The 20,775-nt window shown below is 51.3% G+C and overlaps 9 protein-coding genes and 1 non-coding gene across 10 annotated transcripts; 8 read left to right on the top strand and 2 right to left on the bottom strand.

Moving 5' to 3' along the window:
* The first annotated feature begins 26 nt into the window (after positions 1-26).
* Positions 27-1,360, top strand: BDP55DRAFT_100680 (uncharacterized protein). The gene is made up of 3 exons (XM_060565291.1): positions 27-477; positions 537-930; positions 999-1,360. Exons 1-3 carry the CDS (start codon positions 135-137, stop codon positions 1,240-1,242), a joined length of 981 nt encoding a protein of 326 aa, XP_060430778.1. The 5' UTR covers positions 27-134; the 3' UTR covers positions 1,243-1,360.
* BDP55DRAFT_100683 (maltose permease MAL31) lies at positions 1,360-3,563 on the bottom strand. The gene is made up of 4 exons (XM_060565292.1): positions 2,962-3,563; positions 2,507-2,902; positions 2,188-2,447; positions 1,360-2,094 (listed from the first exon to the last, which is right to left on the bottom strand). The coding sequence occupies exons 1-4, from the start codon at positions 3,294-3,296 to the stop codon at positions 1,478-1,480; spliced, it is 1,608 nt and encodes a 535-aa protein (XP_060430777.1). The 5' UTR covers positions 3,297-3,563; the 3' UTR covers positions 1,360-1,477.
* Positions 3,564-4,097: 534 nt separating this feature from the next.
* Positions 4,098-5,614, top strand: BDP55DRAFT_549902 (uncharacterized protein; the record flags this gene model as incomplete). Its single annotated transcript, XM_060568971.1, has 2 exons — positions 4,098-4,421; positions 4,481-5,614. The coding sequence occupies 2 exons, from the start codon at positions 4,098-4,100 to the stop codon at positions 5,612-5,614; spliced, it is 1,458 nt and encodes a 485-aa protein (XP_060430776.1).
* Positions 5,615-6,076: 462 nt separating this feature from the next.
* Positions 6,077-7,300, top strand: BDP55DRAFT_660722 (retinol dehydrogenase). Its single transcript, XM_060574650.1, has one exon. It carries the CDS (start codon positions 6,234-6,236, stop codon positions 7,146-7,148), a length of 915 nt encoding a protein of 304 aa, XP_060430775.1. The 5' UTR covers positions 6,077-6,233; the 3' UTR covers positions 7,149-7,300.
* Positions 7,301-8,058: 758 nt separating this feature from the next.
* Positions 8,059-10,191, top strand: BDP55DRAFT_100645 (uncharacterized protein). The gene is made up of 4 exons (XM_060565290.1): positions 8,059-8,341; positions 8,403-8,600; positions 8,655-9,404; positions 9,502-10,191. The coding sequence occupies exons 1-4, from the start codon at positions 8,149-8,151 to the stop codon at positions 10,086-10,088; spliced, it is 1,728 nt and encodes a 575-aa protein (XP_060430774.1). The 5' UTR covers positions 8,059-8,148; the 3' UTR covers positions 10,089-10,191.
* Positions 10,192-10,918: 727 nt separating this feature from the next.
* BDP55DRAFT_630860 (uncharacterized protein) lies at positions 10,919-11,311 on the top strand (the record flags this gene model as incomplete). Its single annotated transcript, XM_060572213.1, has 1 exon — positions 10,919-11,311. The coding sequence occupies one exon, from the start codon at positions 10,919-10,921 to the stop codon at positions 11,309-11,311; it is 393 nt and encodes a 130-aa protein (XP_060430773.1).
* A 1,631-nt stretch (positions 11,312-12,942) lies between these two features.
* BDP55DRAFT_608346 (uncharacterized protein) lies at positions 12,943-14,783 on the top strand. The gene is made up of 4 exons (XM_060571134.1): positions 12,943-13,455; positions 13,517-14,001; positions 14,083-14,147; positions 14,243-14,783. The coding sequence occupies exons 1-4, from the start codon at positions 13,303-13,305 to the stop codon at positions 14,722-14,724; spliced, it is 1,185 nt and encodes a 394-aa protein (XP_060430772.1). The 5' UTR covers positions 12,943-13,302; the 3' UTR covers positions 14,725-14,783.
* Positions 14,784-14,882: 99 nt separating this feature from the next.
* BDP55DRAFT_741227 (uncharacterized protein) lies at positions 14,883-16,368 on the bottom strand (the record flags this gene model as incomplete). The annotated part of the gene is made up of 4 exons (XM_060580433.1): positions 14,883-14,939; positions 14,987-15,389; positions 15,511-15,961; positions 16,122-16,368. The coding sequence occupies 4 exons, from the start codon at positions 16,366-16,368 to the stop codon at positions 14,883-14,885; spliced, it is 1,158 nt and encodes a 385-aa protein (XP_060430771.1).
* A 1,512-nt stretch (positions 16,369-17,880) lies between these two features.
* On the top strand, positions 17,881-19,683 carry BDP55DRAFT_693069 (GMC oxidoreductase; the record flags this gene model as incomplete). The annotated part of the gene is made up of 5 exons (XM_060577188.1): positions 17,881-18,157; positions 18,216-18,265; positions 18,293-18,388; positions 18,437-19,383; positions 19,461-19,683. The coding sequence occupies 5 exons, from the start codon at positions 17,881-17,883 to the stop codon at positions 19,681-19,683; spliced, it is 1,593 nt and encodes a 530-aa protein (XP_060430770.1).
* An 885-nt stretch (positions 19,684-20,568) lies between these two features.
* BDP55DRAFT_t143 lies at positions 20,569-20,653 on the top strand. The gene has a single exon. It is a non-coding gene; the product is annotated as a tRNA-Arg (tRNA).
* The last annotated feature ends 122 nt before the right edge of the window (positions 20,654-20,775 follow it).

Here is a 20,775-nt window from a genome sequence, read left to right as displayed (position 1 = left end):
GACGGAGAACGGATGTTGCCCGTCGGCTTTGCTGTCCATCCGTCGATCCGAATATAGGGTAGAGAGTGGTCGGCGAATAGCATCAGGCGTCGGCCATTTCTGTCCAACTTCACTCTTTGACGGCTCGGGAAACAATGTCTTCCAAACTTATTCAGTCGTCTTCAGCTTTGTCCGCGAAGCTTATTGAGCTATTTCGCAACTTCAAAACGCCAGTAATTCTGAAATTAGTCTTCCGACGTGGTTGGCCGAGATTTGTCCTTTCTTTGCTGCTTGGAATAGCCGCGCTTCGGAAATCCAACAGTCTTTTGAGCCAAGCAACTATCAACAACTTCACTCAAGATAAGTATGACTGGCGAAGGGAGTTGGTGGTAGTTACCGGCGGATCCGGAGGCCTGGGGGACAAGCTGGTACGCAAGCTAGCCAAAAATTGCATCAAAGTAATCAGTCTCGACGTTGTTCCACCGAGGACTCCGCTGCGTAAGTGTAGTCTGCGTTGGTGAATCTCTCATGACACGTCTCGCTAAAGTTGTAATCAGCGTCGAATGCGTACTTCTACGAAGCGGACATCACATCAAGCAAGTCAATAAAAGAGATCACAGGCCGAATCCGTCAAGATCACGGCGATCCTACGGTTTTGGTGAACAACGCAGGCGTCATGAAAATAGCCTCGATGCTAGACGAGACTGAGGAGCAAATTCGCCACGTTTTTGACGTCAACATCATTGCTAGCTTCCTCTTGATCAAGGAGTTCTTGCCCTCAATGATCCACAACAACCATGGCCACGTGGTATCAGTTGCGAGCATGGCGAGCTTTGTGACGGGTGTAAATAACGTGGACTACTCTTGTTCCAAAATTGGCGTGCTAGCCCTGCATGAGGGACTTGCCCAGGAGCTGAGGCACCGATACAAGGCACCAAGAGTGCGCACGAGGTGAGTCTAAGATTGATGATCTACCTTAGTAAGTAAGCTGTGGAAGACTGACTTTGACCGATGAATAGCATCATCCATCCGACCTACATAAGGACAGCTTTGATCGAAAAGGTCCACAGCTCGGGTCCCTTCAAGTCAAAGATACTTGAGCCGGAGCCGGTAGTTGATGCCATCTTCAAGCAGGTTGTCTCTGGTCGCAGTGGCCACGTTTACTTGCCAGGGGACTATGCTAGAGCGGCAGGACTGCGCGCTTGGCCTCACTGGCTTCAGGAAAGTCTGAGAAATGCGCAGAAGGACACACTTTTACATTAAACCTGAACAGAGGTCCGAGGACTTAGGATTGTATGTAGGTCTTTGACAAATGAACAAAGGATGACATGCAACGTTTTGCTTCTTTCTCTGGATAGTGTCCCGCGGCTAAAGAATTTTCCGGTATGATTGAGAAATTGTACGAGATTATTTGCTTCTTCACATACAGGCGTGACACCGTTTAGTTGTCCTAATGATATTCAGCTCGGACTGGCCCTACCATACGTCGCGAGCTACATCAATGGCTCCCATCATGCGCAGCAGTCTCATTTCGTAACTGCACAGTCGTCTTATACGACTTGAACTTTCTCGCGGGAACGCCCTTGGCAAACATTTCGTCGAGCTCTTCGTAGGAGCGACCACCAGTTTCAGGCTGGAAGAGCCAGAGATAAGCCAGGGAAAAGAGGCACAAGCCACCAAAGATGAAGGCAATCTTGGCGCCGAGGTTGGCCTTGTCCGGGTTGAACATGTACGGAATGACAAACTGCCACATGACATTGATGGAGTTTTGCGATGCATATCCGATGGCGACGGTCTTGGCTCGTAGGCGAGAAGTAGACACCTCGGCAAGCAGAGAGAAGGCGGTTGATCCGATTGAGACATTGTACCACCAGCTGTAGATGAGAATAAACGCAACGGTTCCTTTGATCATGGGCTGGCTGGTGCCTGTTCCTAATCCGCCTGTGATCAGAAGGAAGACTGTAAGAATGGCCAGGCCATAGAACGTCAGGTTTCTTCGGCCGACTCTGTCAATTACAGCGGCAGCCATCAAGTTGCCGACAATAGATAGGACGGGTTGAGCAATCTGAAGCTGGTAGCTCATTGAAGTGGAGTAACCAGCAAGCTGGAGATAGTCTAGGTAGTCAACTGTTAGTTCCGTTGCTTTCATGACGACATGGAGCTAAGCCTCAAATACGTTGTCGTCTGGCAAGCAGGTGGAATACTGACAAGTGAAGTAGCTGGCCACAAAGGCAATTCCGCTAAAACTCTGAATGCAAAGAGGCATGATGCTGATGATTGTTCTCCTCAGGTTTGATTTCTTAAAGCACTCAAGGTAGGTGACACCGTCTGTCTCGGCTTTGACCTCATTGAGTGTGCGCTCAATGAGAGCAAGTTTCGCTCTCCCCTCATTGCCGGAGTGTCCAAGTCTTCCGAGACTCTTGAGAGCTTCGTCCTTCTTCCCCTTGGATACTAGCCACCACGGAGATCTAAAGTAGGTTAGTCAAGTATAGACATCTTCAGTTTATCCAAAGAACTGGTAACATACTCAGGCATGAATGGCCAAAGAATCGCTGAAACTCCGGCAAAGCCGAATTGGCAACAGAAGACTGTGCGGTAGGCCCAGCGAGACTCGACGGTGCCGGTGTAGTTGATTACAATAAACGCAACTAGAGGTCCGATTCCGTAGGCAACACCGACTCCACAAGTGAAGATGCCGCGGAGGGCCAGTGGTGTAATTTCTCCGATGTAGCTCACCATGATGGTGCCGACAGCACCGACCATGAAACCATTGAGAAGCTTCCCAGCAAAGAAGACCGGATTTGTTGTTGCAATGAATTCAATAGCGACGGCAATAAAGGAGATGACGAGGGCCAAAGCCAGGACTTTCTTCCGGCCAATGTAATCAGCGAGCTCGGCGGAGGCAATCGATGAAATTACGGCACTAGAAGACGAAGTAAGTTTTACTTGCCCGAGATCAAAGTGGTAAAGTATCATGCTTACGTGGCAATAGGTGCGCCACTGAAGGCAGACTGCCAGATAGCTGGAAGGACATAGTCTCCGTTGAACTCGTATCCAAAGTCTTTGCGAAACTCGGGGATCCCCACAACAGCACCTGCAGCCTGGACGTCGAAGCTGAGTAGGATGATAGTCCAGCATGCGTAAACACACCAGGCACATGCCCACGGGTAACGGACGAATGACTTCCAGATGCCCATCTCATGGTCTTCAAAGTCGGCAGCGAGTGCCAACTGAGAGTCGGCGCTGACCTCAAGGTGCTTAGCATCATGTTGTGAGTCAACCTTTTCGGCTGCATAGCCGTCGTCGTAATTCACCATGATGATTGCTTATCTCATGGGTGAGAAGTAAAAGAGCGAAAATAGAGAGTTGAACCAAGGATTCTCGGAAAGCCGGTGCCACTTTGGGTTGCTCAAATCAGAGCCCAGAAGTGAGGGTTGCTGGAGACTTTTAATATTTTGAAACTATCAAGCAACCACACAGGCAGACTTTACCCCAGGAAAACTGTGTTCGTCATGATCCTGGGGTCTGGGGGCGCTTGTGGAGAAGGTGCCCAACGGCGCGGTTCCTGAAAACCGTTCAACCGACATCTACCGTGACAACGTCCCCGTGGGGATCGAATTATGCGGAGGTGGCACTGGGCATGGTTCATCCAAGAAAACGACACTTCTTCACTTGGGGCTCTGAGGCTACGGATTCCTCTTTGACGCTAGGCCGACAGTCGTGAGGGGTTTGCCGGTGGTTCATATTGCCTATTGCGGACGATCCAAACTGGTTTGAATCAGGTGTCAATTAGCTTCCCCGTATTTCCTAATAAGCACCCTTGACTCTACCCCTCGCCAAATACCCCCCGCGAGCCTCCAGCTACCTATTTAGAGGAAGTCGAGCGCCTGAATAGAGCGTCTTATCCAGCTGACACCAGGTTTTAGAGTTTGGAGTAATACTACTACAGCGGACTTCGGCAATCTTACCCGTAAGCAACTCAATAATAACAACTTTAAGAGAAAGACAACACCCAAACATCAGGCCGAAATCGTCAGATCAAGTCGGAAGCCGAGTCCCGAGTTCAATACCAAGTACTGTATTAAGTCCGACTACATAGAGAAACTTTACCATTCTCCATGGCATCTTCAACGACTCGGGGTGCAGCAGCCCTCAATGCATTCCCGTCAAAACCGCGTGTCTTCATTCTGACAGACATCACCAACGAACCTGATGATGCGGAATCCTTCTGCAGGTATCTCACCTATTCTAATCAATTTCGCACAGAAGGTGTAGTTGCCGTCACTTCAACATGGCTCAAAAATAAGGTCGCGCCGCAAAATCTCCATGATATCGTTAATGCATACGAGAAAGTGGTTGATAACCTCAACGCACATGCCCCTGCGGACTCCCCGTACCCGTCAGCGCAGAGCGTAAGGGACCTGATCAAGTCTGGCCCTCCGGTAAGTAGCATTGACTCACGGTAGCGGAAAACAGTTTTACTAACAGAGCGATTTCTCAGGTTTATGGTATGGAAGCCGTGGGTGACGATATACCGCTCAGCGAGGGAGGTGAACTTCTTCTTGAGAGGTTGACGACGCCTGAAGAAGAGCCTCTCTGGGTTCTCGTCTGGGGTGGGGTCAATGTGCTTGCCCAAGTCCTCAACAAGATCCGCAACCGCTCAGACGCAGCCAAGCTGCGACAGAAGTTGCGCGTCTACACAATCTCCGATCAAGACGATTGCGGAGGCTGGATCCGCCAACAATATCCCGAGATCTTCTACATTTGCTCCATTCACGGCTGGAACCAGTACCAAGCTGCCGCATGGACTGGTATTTCGGCCCCTTGCTCTGGCGATGTGGGAGGACCTGATGGCTCAAAGGTGACCCACGAATGGGTCAAAGAAAACGTTCAGATTGGTCCTCTGGGCGCCGCATACCCGGATTTCGAGTTCATCATCGAGGGAGACACGCCCACGTTTTTGTACCTCATTCAAAACGGCCTGGGCGTTCCAGAAGAGCCTCTCTATGGATCCTGGGGCGGCCGCTATATTCCAGTGAATGTGAGCTCAAAGGGACTTTCTTCCAGGGGTCATTTTGCCGACGCCATCGACACTGTGACTGGTGTGGACGGCAAGCCGCACAGGTCCAACCAAGCGACCATCTGGCGGTGGAGGAACGCTTTCCAGGACGACTTTGCCGCACGCATGCAGTGGACTTTGACATCTGATTTCGGCAAGGTCAACCATCATCCAATCGCAGTTGTGAATGGCGATGCCAGCTTGGCGCCCATTAACGTCGAAGCCGATGCGGGAGGCGTTGTTATTTTCGATGCGTCGGGAAGTTACGATCCCGACGGTGACAAACTCAGCTTCAAATGGTACCAATACCGCGAGCCAAGTTCATTGCAGACGTATCACGGATTGGAGGTGTCTGACATTGAGATCAAGGTTCTCAACGACGGCGGAAGTAAGGTGGAGGTCAAGATTGCGCCTGCGGAGAAGTCCTGCATTGTGGTTAGGGAAAAGATTCCCCTGGAACGAGGCTTGCCGCTGCACTTAATACTTGAAATCACGGATAGCGGCTCGCCTGCGTTGACGAGCTACCGCAGAGTGATAATACAACCTGTTGATAGAAACTTTGCCTCTAGGAAGTAGATAATTACCAAGGCGGAGTCCGCAGTTAAATAGATCATGAAGTTCGCAAGCAAGCTTCTCTGGTAGAAATCCCTCGCTAATTTGGAGTCCTGAAGTGTACCCTGGTGCATCAGTCATAGATCTCCGAGAGAAATGCATGTCACATGTATCCGTGGGCGTACGTACGGATAACAAAACGATCATATGCTATCCGGAAAGTTGCTGGTACTGTCGACAAGTTGAATCAGGGGATGAAATTTGCTAGAACGTATTAGAGGGAACAATGCGATTAGATATTTATCTATCCGGGTAATGACAGCCGGAGCTCAATCGGTGCAAGCCGAGCTTATGCCGGCCGGCGACTGTGCCACAAAGGTCGCCAAGGTGCCGGGCCGGGGCCCACATTCTCCGCAAGTCCGCCCACGGTGTTCGAGCTCCGCCGGCTTTCAGAAACTAAGTTTCAGCCAACCCCGCTTGAGCCTAGGCTTAAATTACGTCTTCGCCCTTGCTCCCTCCTGAACGGCGGCCTCGGGTGAACTTTTTGACTATCTCAGCAAGCTCAGTACTCACCGATTTCTTGCCATTTACACACTGCTAATTCCCCATCACTGAAATTCATATATATCAACATATCATCACAATGGTGCGCTTCGCAGCTAAGGATATCCCTGACCTTACAGGCAAAATCATCCTCGTCACTGGGGGCAATATCGGCCTCGGCAAGGAAACAATCACCCAGCTCAGCAAGCACAAGCCAGCCCACATCTACCTCGGAGCAAGAAATGAGTCCAAAGCTTTGGCCGCGATTGAGGATATCCAGAAGATAGTGCCAGACGCAGCACCAATCTCGTTCCTCGAGGTCGATCTGACGTCATTCGAAAGCATTAAGCGTGCTGCTAAGGAATTCCAGTCAAAGTCGCAGCTTCTTCACATCCTCATGAACAATGCCGGCATCATGGCCTGGCCGCCCGGTGTGACAAAGGAGGGCTACGAGATTCAGTTCGGAACGAACCACATGGGGCACGCTCTTCTGACCAAGCTTCTCCTGCCGACGCTGCAGCACACCGCCAAGGTCGGCCCTGATAAGGACGTGCGCATCATCTCGCTCTCTTCGGCGGCCGAGAACTGGGTCCCGAGCAACCTCTACAACTTTGACGACTTCAAGACCGACATGGCCTCCACGGGAACCTGGGCGCGGTACGGCGCGTCCAAGGTGGCAAATATCCACCACTCCAAGGCCCTTGCCAAGCGATACCCCGAGATCCGCTGCATCTCGCTCCACCCTGGAGCTGTTAACACGAATCTCGTCAGTGGTCCAATCGCCAGCTACCCTCTCGTCAAGCCAATCGCTGGCCTCGTCACTTGGCTTGTGTCGACGCCCGTCTCAAAGGGGGCGCTGAACCAGCTGTGGGCCTCGGTCAGTCCGGATGCCGAGACTGGTGTGTTCTACTGGCCAGTAGGTGTGAAGGGCAAGGACTCTAAGAACGCGTTGAACGAAGAGCTCGCAGAGAGTTTGTGGAAGTGGACAGAGAAGGAGCTAGAGCCCTACGCTTGAGGTCGCCTCGCCACACATGCGAATCCAGTTTGAGGAGCGCCGTCGTGTAATTTTCTGTAAGATCGTATCCATTAAAGTACCTATGAAACACGTAATGCTACTACAACAAATGGTCGAAATTCGACTCATTATCTTTCAAAAAGAGTTTTCTTCACGTTTCAGCCCGCCACTTTGCAGGGTCTTCTTCAGACCCTACTTACCGCTGGAAATGTTGACCACACATGATCATCTCGCTAGTACACAGCTGAAATTGGCAGTGAAAACATGCCATTCTAGAACTGAGAGGGCATGCCGAAGCAAAACTCGATCCAGAGCATTAGAACCTATTATGGAATAGGGATGTGAGGCTGTTGACACTATCGAAGGCCGCAGCCGACCCCTGCTGGGGCCCAGTCCTAGTGTAGAACCACTGGCGCGGTGTTGCTTGTTGGAGTCCAGACCTTCCACAACCCACTTACCGGGGTCCCCAATTGGCTTGATGATCGTCCGGAACCCTCCTATCCCCGGATTCGTTCGTGGAACTGCCGCAAAGATGTCCAAATTGGGTTATTTCAGCTCTCCTAAAGACAGATAAGTTGTGCCTCGGCCACTCGAACAGGAACGCGTGTATTCGTCACATCCCCAATCGGTATATATCGATAGCACTGCTTTCTCGGCGGTTACAGAAATGGCTGCTTTCCGTCTGAATGGGCTCACTGCACTGGTCCACGACCGAGATCTAGTTATCGTGGTGGATTCCATCGAGTCCCGAATAGGCAAGAAGCTGACATTCAGCTCAAAATTCGAGGGTCCTAGACCGTGGTCTATCGTCAACATCATGGACCAAAATGGTAATTTGGCCGTGTTTGAGAACCGCAACGTGATCACAAGACGTATCGACCTCTTTCAGTCACCAGTCACACATCGTCTACGTGATTGATATAAAACCATACGTAGGTCCTGCTGTAATATACCTAACGGCTTCTTTATCAACACAGCCCTGCACCACTTGATATTAACAATGGCCGACCATCAAGAGCCCATCTTCACGCCAACCAGCGGCTATGAGTCGATCATTTACATTTACAACAAAACCAAAGTCGACTTTGCACTTGATAGTTCAAAGGCCATTCTCGGCTCTTGGGCGAAAGGATGCCCTCCGAATACAATCAAGGCTGGAGCTCAAGCTTTGATCCAACTGAACGACAGCTTTGGTATGAGAAGAGCACTACTATAGCGACATCTAACAATGGCGAGCTAACAAATTTATTGTAGGCTTCTCGGGCAGCCAGGGAGAGGTTGTGTACGAGCTGTATCATCCCTCCGATCCTGACACTCCTCTCTCATTCAAGGTTGAATTCTGCGATCCTTATGGCAGATGGAACGACAACTATCTGCGGACGAAGTCGAGCAACCCCAAGTTAGTCTCATGCCAAGTTCTTGACTACAATCTTACCGGCCACCCCTTCACAGGTATTTTTTCCTCCGGGTCCGCATCGTCTCTCACATTGTTAATAAATTGTCCAGGTCATGTCGAGGTCTACCTGACCGAGAATTCGGCCAACGACATGACTGAAGCCGGAAACACCCCCAATGAAACCAACGGCGACGCTCACGCAGCCTTTGAAATTGGATTCAATGGTCCACTTGGCATCAAGATCCGAGACCCAGTTCATGAAGACATCGCTATCGCCGCCTTCATCGCATCCAAGATGCGCTTTCCAAAGGGAACTGAGTACAACAATCTCGACGCTGCCCAGTGGGAGTACATGCGTGGTCTTCTTTGGAGCGATGACCCTCTGTGTCTGTTGTTCGAAGACTCCAGAGAGAGCAACAGCGAACTGGCACTGGGCGAAAAGTTTCTCGGTGACTTTTACGCCGGCGCTCCTAGTAGTCTCACGCAACGGAGCCACTTTGGGGACCTTCAATTCTTCCACGCGATGGCCGCTCAGTCGAATGACGATCCGAACGAGACAAAGGCAAACATGCTTTCTTGGTTGGAAACCATCTACAAGCTTGCTATCGGCGTCCAGGACGTGAGGGAGACTGACAGCCTTGCTGATCGGTTCCCGACCCGTTTCTCAAGCTACTCTGATCCCTCTGGAGACGCAAGCCTGAGACAGTTATTCTTGGGTAGAACGCCTTCGTATCGAAAGGCGAACATCTCCAAGCGTGCCTTTGGTCACTGCCTGCACATGGTCCAAGATTCGTACGCAGTCGGACACACACTCCGTCGCTTGGCCAATCCTGGAGACCTAGATGGTAAAGATGGCGAAGGTAAGATTTCACGTCCCCTAGATACCCCGATATCTCGTTATCAAGTTTCTTTTGCCACTCATTACGATAAGATCGCACACTAACTCACTCATCATAGGCTTCTTCAGGTTCAAGCCCGGCAAGTTTGCTAGACTTGGGCCCGTCATCACATTCCACACCTACTCTGGTCAATCCAAACGTCACGCGCACTATGATGAGTCCAAGCAATCCCGGAGCCCAAGGGACCTCGAATCCTTCAATCACATCATTGGAGCCCGAGATGCCATCGATAAGTCGATCAAGTTGATCAACCTTTACGCGCAAAAGACAAAGTGGGAGGATGGAGTGCGTGACTTCTTTGCCAATGAAGTGTTTGTGCTAGACTCGAAGGCCACCCTCAGCAACCCTCAAGTTTATGAGAGGTTCGGATCGCCAGATACGAGCAGTCAGTCTACTCTTGAGGCTGATCTGTTCGCGGATGAAGAGTACCAACTGGGCATGGAGAGAAAAATGACGATGCTGGAGAGCGGTCTCGCATTTACTAGTCGTGTTCCTTCCGAGTCACAGTTCAGGTGTCTGGAGCAACTCTCTCGCCGATGTACAAGCCCCATTCTAATGTTCGTAAAGCTGCTTCTCGGGTTTATTGCGATAGCTTGCGCAATGATCCTTGGACAGTTCTTGTTCAGGGGATTTAGGTTGGCTTGAGTTTTGTAACTGAGGCCACTGGCCCTGAAATTTGGAGGTGCTATTGACAGAACCTACAAGTGAACAGTCAAAGACTTGAAGTAGTTTGATAGTGTTGTTCATCTTTCCTTTGCTGGTGTTGTGAGCTTCGCAACGATTGTGTGGATTCAGCAACACCTTTTGGTGTCTAGGGCGGCAAGTTAAATCGATAGGACCTTTCTATTCAATGTTTGGCTTCACGAGTCTGAAATATGCGTTCAACAACTTGATGACTCTTCACGGCTTCATTGTCTTTAAATTGCGGGTAATAGCTCATTCGAATTATCACAAAGTATCTCTGCGTTGCGACTCGGCAACATATTCAGCCTGTTATGCTGCGATTCAAGGCCCCTGACTCTCTCCTGCCTTGCTCGTAGCAAGGTTTCCCAATGAGCACTGCAGTCGTACGGAGTCCCGCTTTATCTTTCGAAGAAACTAACTGCGTTAATCAACTTGTGTCTTTGTTCGCCTCCCTAGGACAAACACTCTCACCTGCGGTATGGGCATCTATGGCACATGCCTGAAATGACATTTATTCTTGCGATGGGCTCTGGCACGTCTGCACCCGCGCAACTAAAGGGAAACGAGGGGGGGGAATGCAGTCCCTGACAAGGTCTTTCACAGCCCCAGAGGAGATTCGACTATAAAGCCAGGCTCGCCAAGCTGTATTTCTTGCCAGACTGTAGACCACAGAATATACCTTAGTCGACATCAAACCTATTTTGTAAGCAGACCCTCTGTCCTCTGTAAGAATTTTCACGGCCCATTTTGTGTATTGGTGCCTACTCACACCATCACTTCATACTAGCAACATGAAGCTTTCATTGCTACTCAGCATCTTAGTTCCACTTGCCAGTGCAGATGTTGGCACTGCTGGTTCTTGGTCCGAACCTTTTTTACCAACTAGGTGTAACGGCAACAGCCGGGATCAATTCCCTTCCAATGGATATTTCGTTTCTCTCGGTGAGGGACTTTGGGATAATGGGGCGTCTTGTGGGAGGCAGTATTTAGTGCGGTGCCTGAGTTCGAGTCCCCGTGCCTGCAAAACTGGTACGATTCAGGTGGAAGTGGTCGACTTTTCCAACAACCCCATTGGTAAAACGTCAGCTGATGCCACCATGCATCTTTCGTCTCTCGCATGGGCAGCGCTTGTCGACACCTCAAGAGGAGCAAGCAAGATCAATATCGAGTATACGCAAGTCTAGTCGAGGGGCAGGTGACTTCCAAGAGCTTCACGAATGCAGCAAATAGTCTGAGAACGATTACAACTCCTTGACAGTGGAAATTCAATCAGTTTGTGTGTTTGTTGATGTCAATACAGCTTAAGCGAGAAACGACTTTAGTAGCCAATAGACTGAAAGATGAAAAAGACTTGATCCTCGTCTTTCCAGAGTCGCTGGTCTCATGTGCCGTGCACCCACACTGGGTGCATCCACGTGATTTAAGGCTCCGGGCCTAGCGCAGGTGATCATACCTCCAGATCAGCAAACCACATGAGTCCAATCGCACAGAGATACAATTGATGACAGAGAGAACTATATGTGCTCGTCAGGAGCAGCATTGCTATGAGAAATGACAGGTGACCGCGACAGGATGCATGGATGTTGTCTTGGATGCGGATCCCGGCTCCGTCCATGCAATCAGCGGATGCTGCTGAAGGATTGGGCAGGTCAGGGTTTGAAAACGGTACACCATATCTTCGCTGCGGAGATTGCAATGCATCCCATCCTTCGGCAATTGCTGAGATATACGTAGTGATATGCGAATATCATGCTACCCTTCGAATCAGCAGTAACAAAAGGCCTTTGGGAAGCCATAAAACATATATGGCTATAACACGTCGCCACCTTTAGATAGTTATTGTCCGACAAATGATGCCCTCCAACAACATTCTACATGGATAAGGCCGGGGAAGAGAGCAGAAATTCAGGAACATTCACCAGTTTTTGGGGTCCGAGGAAACACGGCAGCGGGCCGTAAACTCGCTCTCGGACCTCCTTGTCGCAACCGGGTCGCCTCCCAGTCGTATCTCGGTCTCGTAGGCAATAACTTGAGTGGTTGACAGTAGTCGCTACGGGTCACACCGACTAGGCCCGTCGCTCTCGGAGCAGCGCGGCCGAATAGGGCTTCCAGCTCCGTGTGTGTGGGAGACCAACGAGATCACTTGCGGCCGTCATCTCTTACAGTCTATTTAGTCTTCGCTCTAAAGGTGGTTTCGAACAATGGTGTTACCGATTGTTCAATGGATGGCTTCGTTCTAGCTCGAGGCTTCCTATCGGCATTTGCAAATACTGTGTTCGGAGAATTAGGAAGCCTGACCAAGATGCACTAAAACTCAGTAGCTCATAGGGATCCTTGTTATGTTTACGCGAGTTCGGACGATGCAACATTCGACACACTGTTCCTGAGTCCGGATCATGATGGGGGCCAGCAGACCTCGTGCCTAGACTGCCCCTGAAGCCGAGCATTGTGGTGTAACCAGGCCACGAGTTGTGGTCCACATTTTGGAACTATTCATTCTTCTACGAGGGCATGCCAGGCGTTCCTATGTTTAGCTGCACGTTCGCATCCGTCGTAAGTTGATGGGTCTTAACTCTCCTGTTCTCGCGTGGCCAGCGGAAACGTTGACGAAATCGTGATGGGTGGGGGGGATGGTGCTGAATGCTGATGACCGTTGGAATATTATGGTTCCAGCGGGCCATTGTGAGAACTCCCGTTGGACGAAATTCAGTTGCCGCGTGCGTGCTTTGACGTGGTTGTGGACCTAGCTGTTATGGCCCCCTTGTGGATAGTGACGATCTCCTCTGCCCTTCGTTTGAATTAAGCCATGGGTACGCCGCAGAATCCATCCACAATAAGCCTCCCGATGTCTTGTTTCGGTCAATGATCGACCTGTCAAGTCGTCTCGCCCAGGGGCCTCGCCGGGACTCGAAAAGATTAGGCCCATTCAACTGCCAAGTTCCGAATCCTTCAAGCAAGGACTCAAAGACTCCGACCCTCCTTGCGACCTCTCCAGATTCGCTACCACCAATCGCTGGTCCCCGTTAAAATTGACTCGTGGAGGAGAACAAGATTTAGGGAGATGAATCGCAACCTTTAATTATCGGGTGCCCCAGACTGGATCCCGCGGTTGTCTCTTTTCTGTCTTTCCACGTTGTCTCGATTGCAAGATCGACGCAAGACAGATCTGAAGATCATGATAGGACCAGGCGGCGATGCGCCCATGGCGCTGGCCGTTCTTTGGGGCTTGACGGGTCTTGCTCTGTTCTTCGTGCTGTTGCGTTTGTATACTCGACTTGTCATCCTGCAAGCGTACGGCGTGGATGACCACTTCTTCAACCTCGCTTTCGTGAGTGCCAGGAACCAAACACAACTGCATCGCAAACCTTGGCTAACCCTTTCATGTCCAGCTTCTCTTCGTCGCCTACGATGTCATGCTCACGATCTCTTCCTTCTACGGCTTTGGTAGGAATATTCTAGAGCTTGAGATGGACAACGTGCCGAAAGCGATTTTATACGAGGCAATCGGCAGCACAATCCTCGTATCCGCCATCGTCGTCTCCAAGGCCTCTCTGGCGCTGTTTCTCCTCCGCCTCGTGAACACTCGCCTGCACCAGATCCTCGTGGTCGCCCCTGTCATCATCCTGTTTCTCATCGCCTTGGCCTCTCTTCTTGTCTTCTGGTTCTCGTGTACGCCGATCAATTTTCTCTGGGACCGGCTGATCCCCGATGGCAGCTGTCCCATCGATGCGGGTCCTATCTCGACAGCTGCAGGAGCTTGGAGCGTTGTCGTCGACTTTTGGTACGCCATAACACCGTGGGCATTATTGTGGAACGTTCAGATGCCAAAGAGGGAGAAAGTGCTTATCAATATGAGCATGAGCTTGGGGGTCATGTAAGTCCTGCCCTCTCAGTTGGAGGCATGCACCTTCAAAATCGGCATGCCGGAGTGATATTATGTTAATAAATGTAACAGTGCTGGCGCATGCGGAATTTTGAGGGCTTTGGAGCTCAAGAACCTGAGCAGTGTAAACTTCACAAGTAAGTCACCTTTGCATGGACCTCGAACCTATGTTCTCTCTAGTCACCCTCACGTACCATAACCTGAACTTGCCGTTAACAAGAATACTCAACAGAAGACACTGTCGCCCTGATAGTATGGCATGCAGCAGAACTAGCGGTGACTCTCGTCTGCATCGGCATTCCCGTGTGCCGCCCCCTCTTCAAGGGCTGGCTCAGCAAGTGGACGTCCCGAAACGGCAGCAGGCCTGGGCCATACACCAGAGATATGACCGGATCCAACTTGGGCTTCGGTTTGAAGACGATTGGCGGAACCGACTACACCGTCCGAGTTGGCTTGAAGACGCCAGACTTGGACTTGGGAAGCCTCGCGGGACGAAGCGGCGAAGGGCGGTGGGGAAGCGGGACGAGGTCTGCTGGAAAGGGCTTCGGCGACAACGATAGCGTGGATTCAATACTGGGGCCGGATGATCGAAGTGGTCAGGCGCGGGACGCGGATATCGAAAGGTACTCCAGTGATGAGGGAAAGGGGGGTAAGCAAAATATCCATGTCTGGGTGAAGTCGGAAGTGGTCGTCAAGTCGACTGCAAGGGACTGAGCAGATACACGAAACATTGAACAGCGGTCATGCGTTAGGCGACTTTCACTTTCCGATCTCAGACCTTTACTTGCTCGATGCACATGTAGTCCCGTTCTCGTCAGTCCGAAGCCTTTGGGCAAGAGACATCCCCCCTGATCAACATTTCAACTTATCGACTAACCACGGTTGTCTTTGTAACCATGATTCTTCCCGGTCGTGAGCCATCCAGATACCTGCGCTCTTCTCCGGTACTGTCATCCGAGCTCCTTTCTGCATTGACCTGAGTCGTTGTGGTCCCCATGTTGTAACTATTACGACCTCCCGCAGCCTTCATGTTCCTGAGCTCCCAAGCAAGGTGTTCTTCGCTCTCCGACATTTGCTTGAAGCCGTCGGATCGAGCGCTGTGTTTGTTGTGCAGCCCAGCCGAACTATTACCAGCAGCATTCCCGCCTGTCGCATTCGAAGTGGCGCCATTGCCGCGTCGTTGACTCTGCAGACTGAGACCCAGCACTCGGCCTACCGTACGATCGAAGACGGGACGGAGCATCGGGCTGGATGCCACCATGACAGCTATGCCAGCTTGCAAGACGCCGCTGACGCTGGCTATGGCGAAGCCTTTGGTTACGTTGATGAAGTCAATGTTGTAAGCATAGTAGAGTCGTACACAAGAGAAGACAACCGTGCTATCGAGTATGACGATATGATCAGCTTACATTCTTCATTCACAGGTAACAGAAGGGGGTCCGCCAAGTTGCGTTCTTTTCCGGTCGCTATAAACGAAGAGAAGGCCGATAGACGACTTACATGAACCCGGCGCAGAACACTCCGTACAAGGCGATCTTGTGCGCACGTCGAACCTGCAGCTGGGCAACAAACTTTATCGGGAGTCCAACGATGATGATGTCCGTGATAATGTCAAATATTGCTACCGCAGAATACGCGGTGGTATGGTTGCCGCACGTTCCTTGTACACTTGGATCCCACGCCAACTGAACAGGCTGACAGATGAGAAATCCTATCAGAGCCGTATATAAGGCCCAGCAGACCAACAGAGCCATAGCGATCCAGGCGAAGAGCCGAAATATCGTCGATTGGCCGAAACATATGCGTTGGAGCATCCAAGTAATGCTGAGCTTGACAAAACCCAAGGCCGCAGCGTAGAGGACTTGTGTGGCGAGTGATATTCGGAAGTAATGGTACTTGTGCTCGTCGCTGAGGTTCCATATATCATGGCCTGCGCCACTTACTACAACAGCTTAAATTCGTGAGATGTACGTCAGTATTCACGTTCTCATCACCTACTTGGCAGCGTTGAAGAGAATCCTCGCGTACCTAGAATGAAGCATGCTGCGGCACCATAGAATAACAACTACATGATAGTTAGTGGTGGGAAATTGTATCGATTGAATCCAGACATCTTGTGGGTAGAAGTACCTGGGCTGTAAAGTAAAGATAGTTCTCGGTCAAGTAGGGAATCTTGGTGATTTTTCGAGCCCAAACGCGGAAGATGGTCCAGCATGTGGTCAACCAAAGCATTACCGACGCCGTAGCAACGAGAGCGGCCCCCGAAGACGTAAGAGGGGGAAATGTGTCCGCGATAATGACTGGAGCCGGTGTTGCGCTACCAGCTTGACGAACTCTGATGGCAATCGGGCTCTCCATGACTGGCAACAGAAAGAGTAAGATGGAAGGGCCGAGCTGATGTGGTAAATCTGGCCTCAAAGGTTCTCGAAACTAGATTTGGAGCGAATAGAAGATGTTCAGGAACAGGCATCCTTCAAATCTGGGCGACCAAAGGTTCGTGGCAAAATCGCCAATAACATAGTAGAGGTGTCCCAACTTCCCAAGTGGCCTTGATCCTGATGAGCCCCTGCAACAGCACAAGTCCTGCTCCAAAGAGGAAATACCTGCGAGTAAATTTGACAAGCTTCTTCTACAGATTTCAAGGAGGTTTGGTCCGCTGCCATATCTGCAGCGGTGCTCTTCGAGTCCGGGCTGCTGGATAACACATCATCGCATGTGCCTGCGATGCTCGAATCATGCGGCGGCATCGATACCAAGATACGTGGGTGTCCAATTTACGGGACATACGTCTTCATTTGCAAGAGATATGTCGGGTCTTCCTGTTCCCCGATGGAAAGCACGCAATTATTGTCAGTCGATTGGTCCGCATAGTGTAAACGAGCTGCAAAATCTAGTTGTAACCCTTGCAAGAGAAGCACGTAGTTTGTGATTGTCGTGTTGGAAGTTTATTTGCTTCACCCGTGCCGCATGTCCTTGGTTGTTAGTGACTGCAGGCATCAAAAGATCCAGGTTCGTGGGTCATCATGTAGGATTCTATGGGACATGGATATGTTTATGGGGCAGAGTCCACGTTACTTGGTGCTGGAGAATCACGTCCGCAGCTATGCAAATATATTTCTTGAGTAAAATCTAGTCCTCAAATCCACGATGTTTCGTTTCCTACGATTTTTCTACGCAGTCATAGCTATGTAACAACGTCGCACTCAAACGACTGTGTTCTGCATCACGCCCGGGAGTATCTCATGCTGCCGAGAACAGTCTTCAAAGGCCGCGCCAAGTTGATGCGAGGACGCGGCACAGCGAGCGGGATACCGTTCAAAAGCCAGAGTATTGCGATATCGGCTCAGTTAATCGGTTACAAGACCGTCGGATACCCAGAGTAGGACCATGATCTTTGTGGAAGTTCGTCCGGGCATGCGCAAGACCGGAACCGCCCCGAAAAGCGGATCTTCATCTGAGTCTGCATCGAGCCGATGAGCGCTCATCCTCCGAGGTCGTTAGTGTGAGTTTTGATGCAACTATATTCCAACGACTGTCCACAACTTACATATTTGCCTTCTTCAGACCCCAGACGGTCTGTGGGTGGTCGAATACATATATGCACCTTTTACCGGGACCCTTGCATTCGAAGCTCTAGGATCTGATGATACCTAGCATGTGGCGCGACAACGAACTGCAAGATGGGCCGTCAACGGGTTCGAACTGCATCCCGTCGGTCTCAAGAGATGTTATCGCCGGAGGTGCGGCGAGATCTTGTATTGTATAAGGAGTAAGGGAAGCTCTGCCGGTTCTTGTCTTCGTAACTCCCTGCCATCTTATCATGAAAGTCAGCCAGTCGTTCTTTTAGATGCTCAGCTTCCCGTGTAAGCCATGTCATTATGGGACTTCATCGTTGTTGGCGGTGGCCTCGCCGGTTCCGTCATATCAAACCGCCTCCTCCACAAGGATCCGACCTTGAAGATTCTACTGGTTGAAGCCGGACCCAATGTCAACGGTCTTGAGTCAATCGCGTACCCAAACACCAGTACCGGTGCCGGGAGCGACATTGACTGGGCTTATACGTCAATTCCGCAAGCCAACGTGGACAACAGATCGATCGCGGCGCCCGCTGGCAAGGCCCTTGGGGGCGGGACGGCCATCAATGGAGGTAAGTCGAGCTCGTTCTCCAGTCTTTAGAGCAAGCCACTGATCACAACTCGTACCAGCTGCCTGGGTCCGCGGGCACACCGTTGACTACGACCTCTGGGCCGAAGAAGTCGGCGACGATCGATGGAGCTACGAGGGCCAACTTCCCTACATGAAGCTGACGGAGAAGTTCTTCGACGCCAGCATCAGCCCTTCCCAGCACGGTGAGAACGGTTCCATGATCATCCAGGGCGTCACGCCCATGAACCGGCACTTCCCCATGCGATGAAAACTGGCCGAGTCTCTTGAGGCTCTCGGTATCACAGCCCTGCCCCAACTTGACGCGAACGCCGGAAACCCCATCGGCTACGGAGACCTCCAGGAGAACCGCAATCAAGGACGCAGACAGCTCGCCTCGGAGGCTTTCCCTCTGGACGGTGTTACCGTCATCACCAACACTATGGTCGAGGATATCCTCGTGTCCAAGAGTCCCAACAGCACCACAGTCACTGCTAAGGGTATCCGCTTGCAAAACGGAACAGAGTACCACAGCCGTAGAACGATCCTCTCCGCCGGCGCCTACCGAACTCCCCAACTTCTCATGCTCTCTGGCATCGGTCCCGCCGATGTCCTAACGGAGCATGGCATCGAGGTGAAGCTCGACCAGCCCGAGGTCGGCCAGAACATGCACGACCATATCCTCATGCCTACGGCGTGGAAGGTCAAGAACCCCTCCGAGGGCTGGGCCTTCGAGTCGGACAACCCGCTATTCAAAGAACCCCAATATGGCCTCGGCAACAAGATCGACTTCCTAGCCACCGTCACCCTGCCCAAGGATGGCCTCGCGGCAGCCATCGCCGAAGACGAAGGCGTAGCACCGGGCCCGGAGCACCCGCTCCTCCGCCAGGACCGCGCACACGTTTCACACACGTTGCAGTACAACGGCGCCTCAACGGACGGCTCGGCCGTTCTGATGCTTTCCATCGTCCTGATCGACACTTCGCGGGGCTCGGTGGGCATCTCGTCGGCCAACGTCAGCGATCCGCCCGTCATCGACCCAAATTACCTCAGCACGGCAGTGGACAGATACGCCGTGCAGGAGGCTCTCAAGTTCGATACTAGGCTTCTGGGAAGCGATATGACGCCCGTAGGCCGCGAGATTCTTGACGGTGAGCTCACGGCTGACACGCCTCTGACGGTTGATTCCCCAGATGAGGCTTTTGCTGCGCGCGCCCGTCAGGTTGCAGGGTAAGTAACCGAAATCCGTTCCCACGGCAGTTTCTACCCTCATTAGCTAGGCAGACTGGAATGATATTTGGACACAGATCATGCTTTCATCCTAGCGGAACGGCCGCCATGGGTAAGGTTGTCAACACCGATCTCAGCGTCAAGGGCGTTGACGGTCTTTTCGTCGCTGACTCTTCCGTCTTTCCGGTCTCCATCTCAGCGAACTTACAGGTGGCCATGTACGCCATGGCGCTCCAGGCTGTGGACATTATTGGGGAGCAGGGAGGCAAGTGTCGTCAGGTTAGGAACACTTTGCGATGAGGTGCCTGTGATGATCATGCGATATGCAATAGCAAGATAATTAACTAGTAATCATCAATATTTGGAAAGGCAAGAAATTCCCTCCTTGACCTCGATCTTTGACTTTGGGGGAACATATGAGGAAGCTCGGAGTCCGCGATGATAATAGGGAGTTCAGGTTCAATTACTCATATTTCACGTAAGAGCTGCCCAGAGTGGAAAACGAACCACATCGCCCAAGCCAATGTGTAAGCGGAAGAACGCTCAGCGTCCGGAATTACAAAGCCTCGAGTAGTTGTGGATGTTCTTGCCCGGTCTATATTTTTTGATATTCCATTTCAGTTTCCTGCTTGTTTTTTTTTGAGGCAATTAATCGCCTGTAGCCTATTAGACCCCTTTTGTCTTATGCGAATTTCGTCGCTATCACAGTTGAAGGAGTTCTTAGTAAACGCATTGGACCTCAATGTTTCCAAATAGCATTTCTCGATATCTTGACAGATGCGTCCCTTCATTCTTGATGACGCCAAACTTACTATCTTCTCTGGCAACTAACAAAATACGATTGGGACGTGGGAAGTGCTTCTCAAGAAACGAGACAAGATACACACGTCTCACGAAAGGAGTCAACATTATAAGCCCCCTTGAGAGCTCGCATATGGAGCTTCTCCAAAGCAGAAAACGTAGAGAGACCAACATGACCCTCCAGATCTCCCCGCACGCCAAACCGTCCCGACCTCGCATCGGCACGCCCCCCGGCCGCTTCAAGCCGAAGACGGGACGGCGAAGGCACTCACGGGATGCCCGCCACTTCCCCGCAGTGGCAGCTTCCCCGCCATCCAGCGATCACGCACTGACCACCCTTAGTGCGCCCTACATAAGCGGTCAAATTTTCTCTTTTCCCAACCAGGCCTGCTGGCGAAATGGCATCGCGTCACATTTCGGCTCCTTAGTCTCTCTGTGAAGATTGTAGGTTCGATCCCTACGTAGGTCGTTCTATCTTTTTGCTTTTTACACGACTCACCATGCCTTGGATTATCTTTTTTGGGGGGGGGGGGGCTACTCTACTGCTTCTGAACTGAGTACTCGGTTCTCTACACTTCACCAATAATCCTT

This window comes from Colletotrichum godetiae, assembly GCF_030913485.1.
Source record: "Colletotrichum godetiae strain CBS 193.32 chromosome Unknown BDP55scaffold_16, whole genome shotgun sequence".
Classification (NCBI taxonomy): domain Eukaryota; kingdom Fungi; phylum Ascomycota; class Sordariomycetes; order Glomerellales; family Glomerellaceae; genus Colletotrichum; species Colletotrichum godetiae.
This window is presented reverse-complemented; position numbering and strand designations above follow the sequence as displayed.

What these genes read in the sequence shown, in the direction of transcription:
- BDP55DRAFT_100680 (XM_060565291.1), top strand. Translation starts at nt 135, where the DNA reads ATGTCTTCCAAACTTATTCAGTCGTCTTCAGCTTTGTCCGCGAAGCTT. An exon ending in TCCACCGAGGACTCCGCTGC is followed by an intron (nt 478 to 536) that starts GTAAGTGTAGTC and finishes AGTTGTAATCAG; the next exon opens with CGTCGAATGCGTACTTCTAC. An exon ending in GCACCAAGAGTGCGCACGAG is followed by an intron (nt 931 to 998) that starts GTGAGTCTAAGA and finishes ACCGATGAATAG; the next exon opens with CATCATCCATCCGACCTACA.
- BDP55DRAFT_100683 (XM_060565292.1), bottom strand. Translation starts at nt 3,296, where the DNA reads ATGGTGAATTACGACGACGGCTATGCAGCCGAAAAGGTTGACTCACAA. An exon ending in AGTGGCGCACCTATTGCCAC is followed by an intron (nt 2,903 to 2,961) that starts GTAAGCATGATA and finishes TTCGTCTTCTAG; the next exon opens with TGCCGTAATTTCATCGATTG. An exon ending in CTTTGGCCATTCATGCCTGA is followed by an intron (nt 2,448 to 2,506) that starts GTATGTTACCAG and finishes AACCTACTTTAG; the next exon opens with ATCTCCGTGGTGGCTAGTAT.
- BDP55DRAFT_660722 (XM_060574650.1), top strand. Translation starts at nt 6,234, where the DNA reads ATGGTGCGCTTCGCAGCTAAGGATATCCCTGACCTTACAGGCAAAATC.
- BDP55DRAFT_100645 (XM_060565290.1), top strand. Translation starts at nt 8,149, where the DNA reads ATGGCCGACCATCAAGAGCCCATCTTCACGCCAACCAGCGGCTATGAG. An exon ending in TACCGGCCACCCCTTCACAG is followed by an intron (nt 8,601 to 8,654) that starts GTATTTTTTCCT and finishes TAAATTGTCCAG; the next exon opens with GTCATGTCGAGGTCTACCTG. An exon ending in AGATGGTAAAGATGGCGAAG is followed by an intron (nt 9,405 to 9,501) that starts GTAAGATTTCAC and finishes CACTCATCATAG; the next exon opens with GCTTCTTCAGGTTCAAGCCC.
- BDP55DRAFT_608346 (XM_060571134.1), top strand. Translation starts at nt 13,303, where the DNA reads ATGATAGGACCAGGCGGCGATGCGCCCATGGCGCTGGCCGTTCTTTGG. An exon ending in AGCATGAGCTTGGGGGTCAT is followed by an intron (nt 14,002 to 14,082) that starts GTAAGTCCTGCC and finishes TAAATGTAACAG; the next exon opens with TGCTGGCGCATGCGGAATTT. An exon ending in GAGCAGTGTAAACTTCACAA is followed by an intron (nt 14,148 to 14,242) that starts GTAAGTCACCTT and finishes AATACTCAACAG; the next exon opens with AAGACACTGTCGCCCTGATA.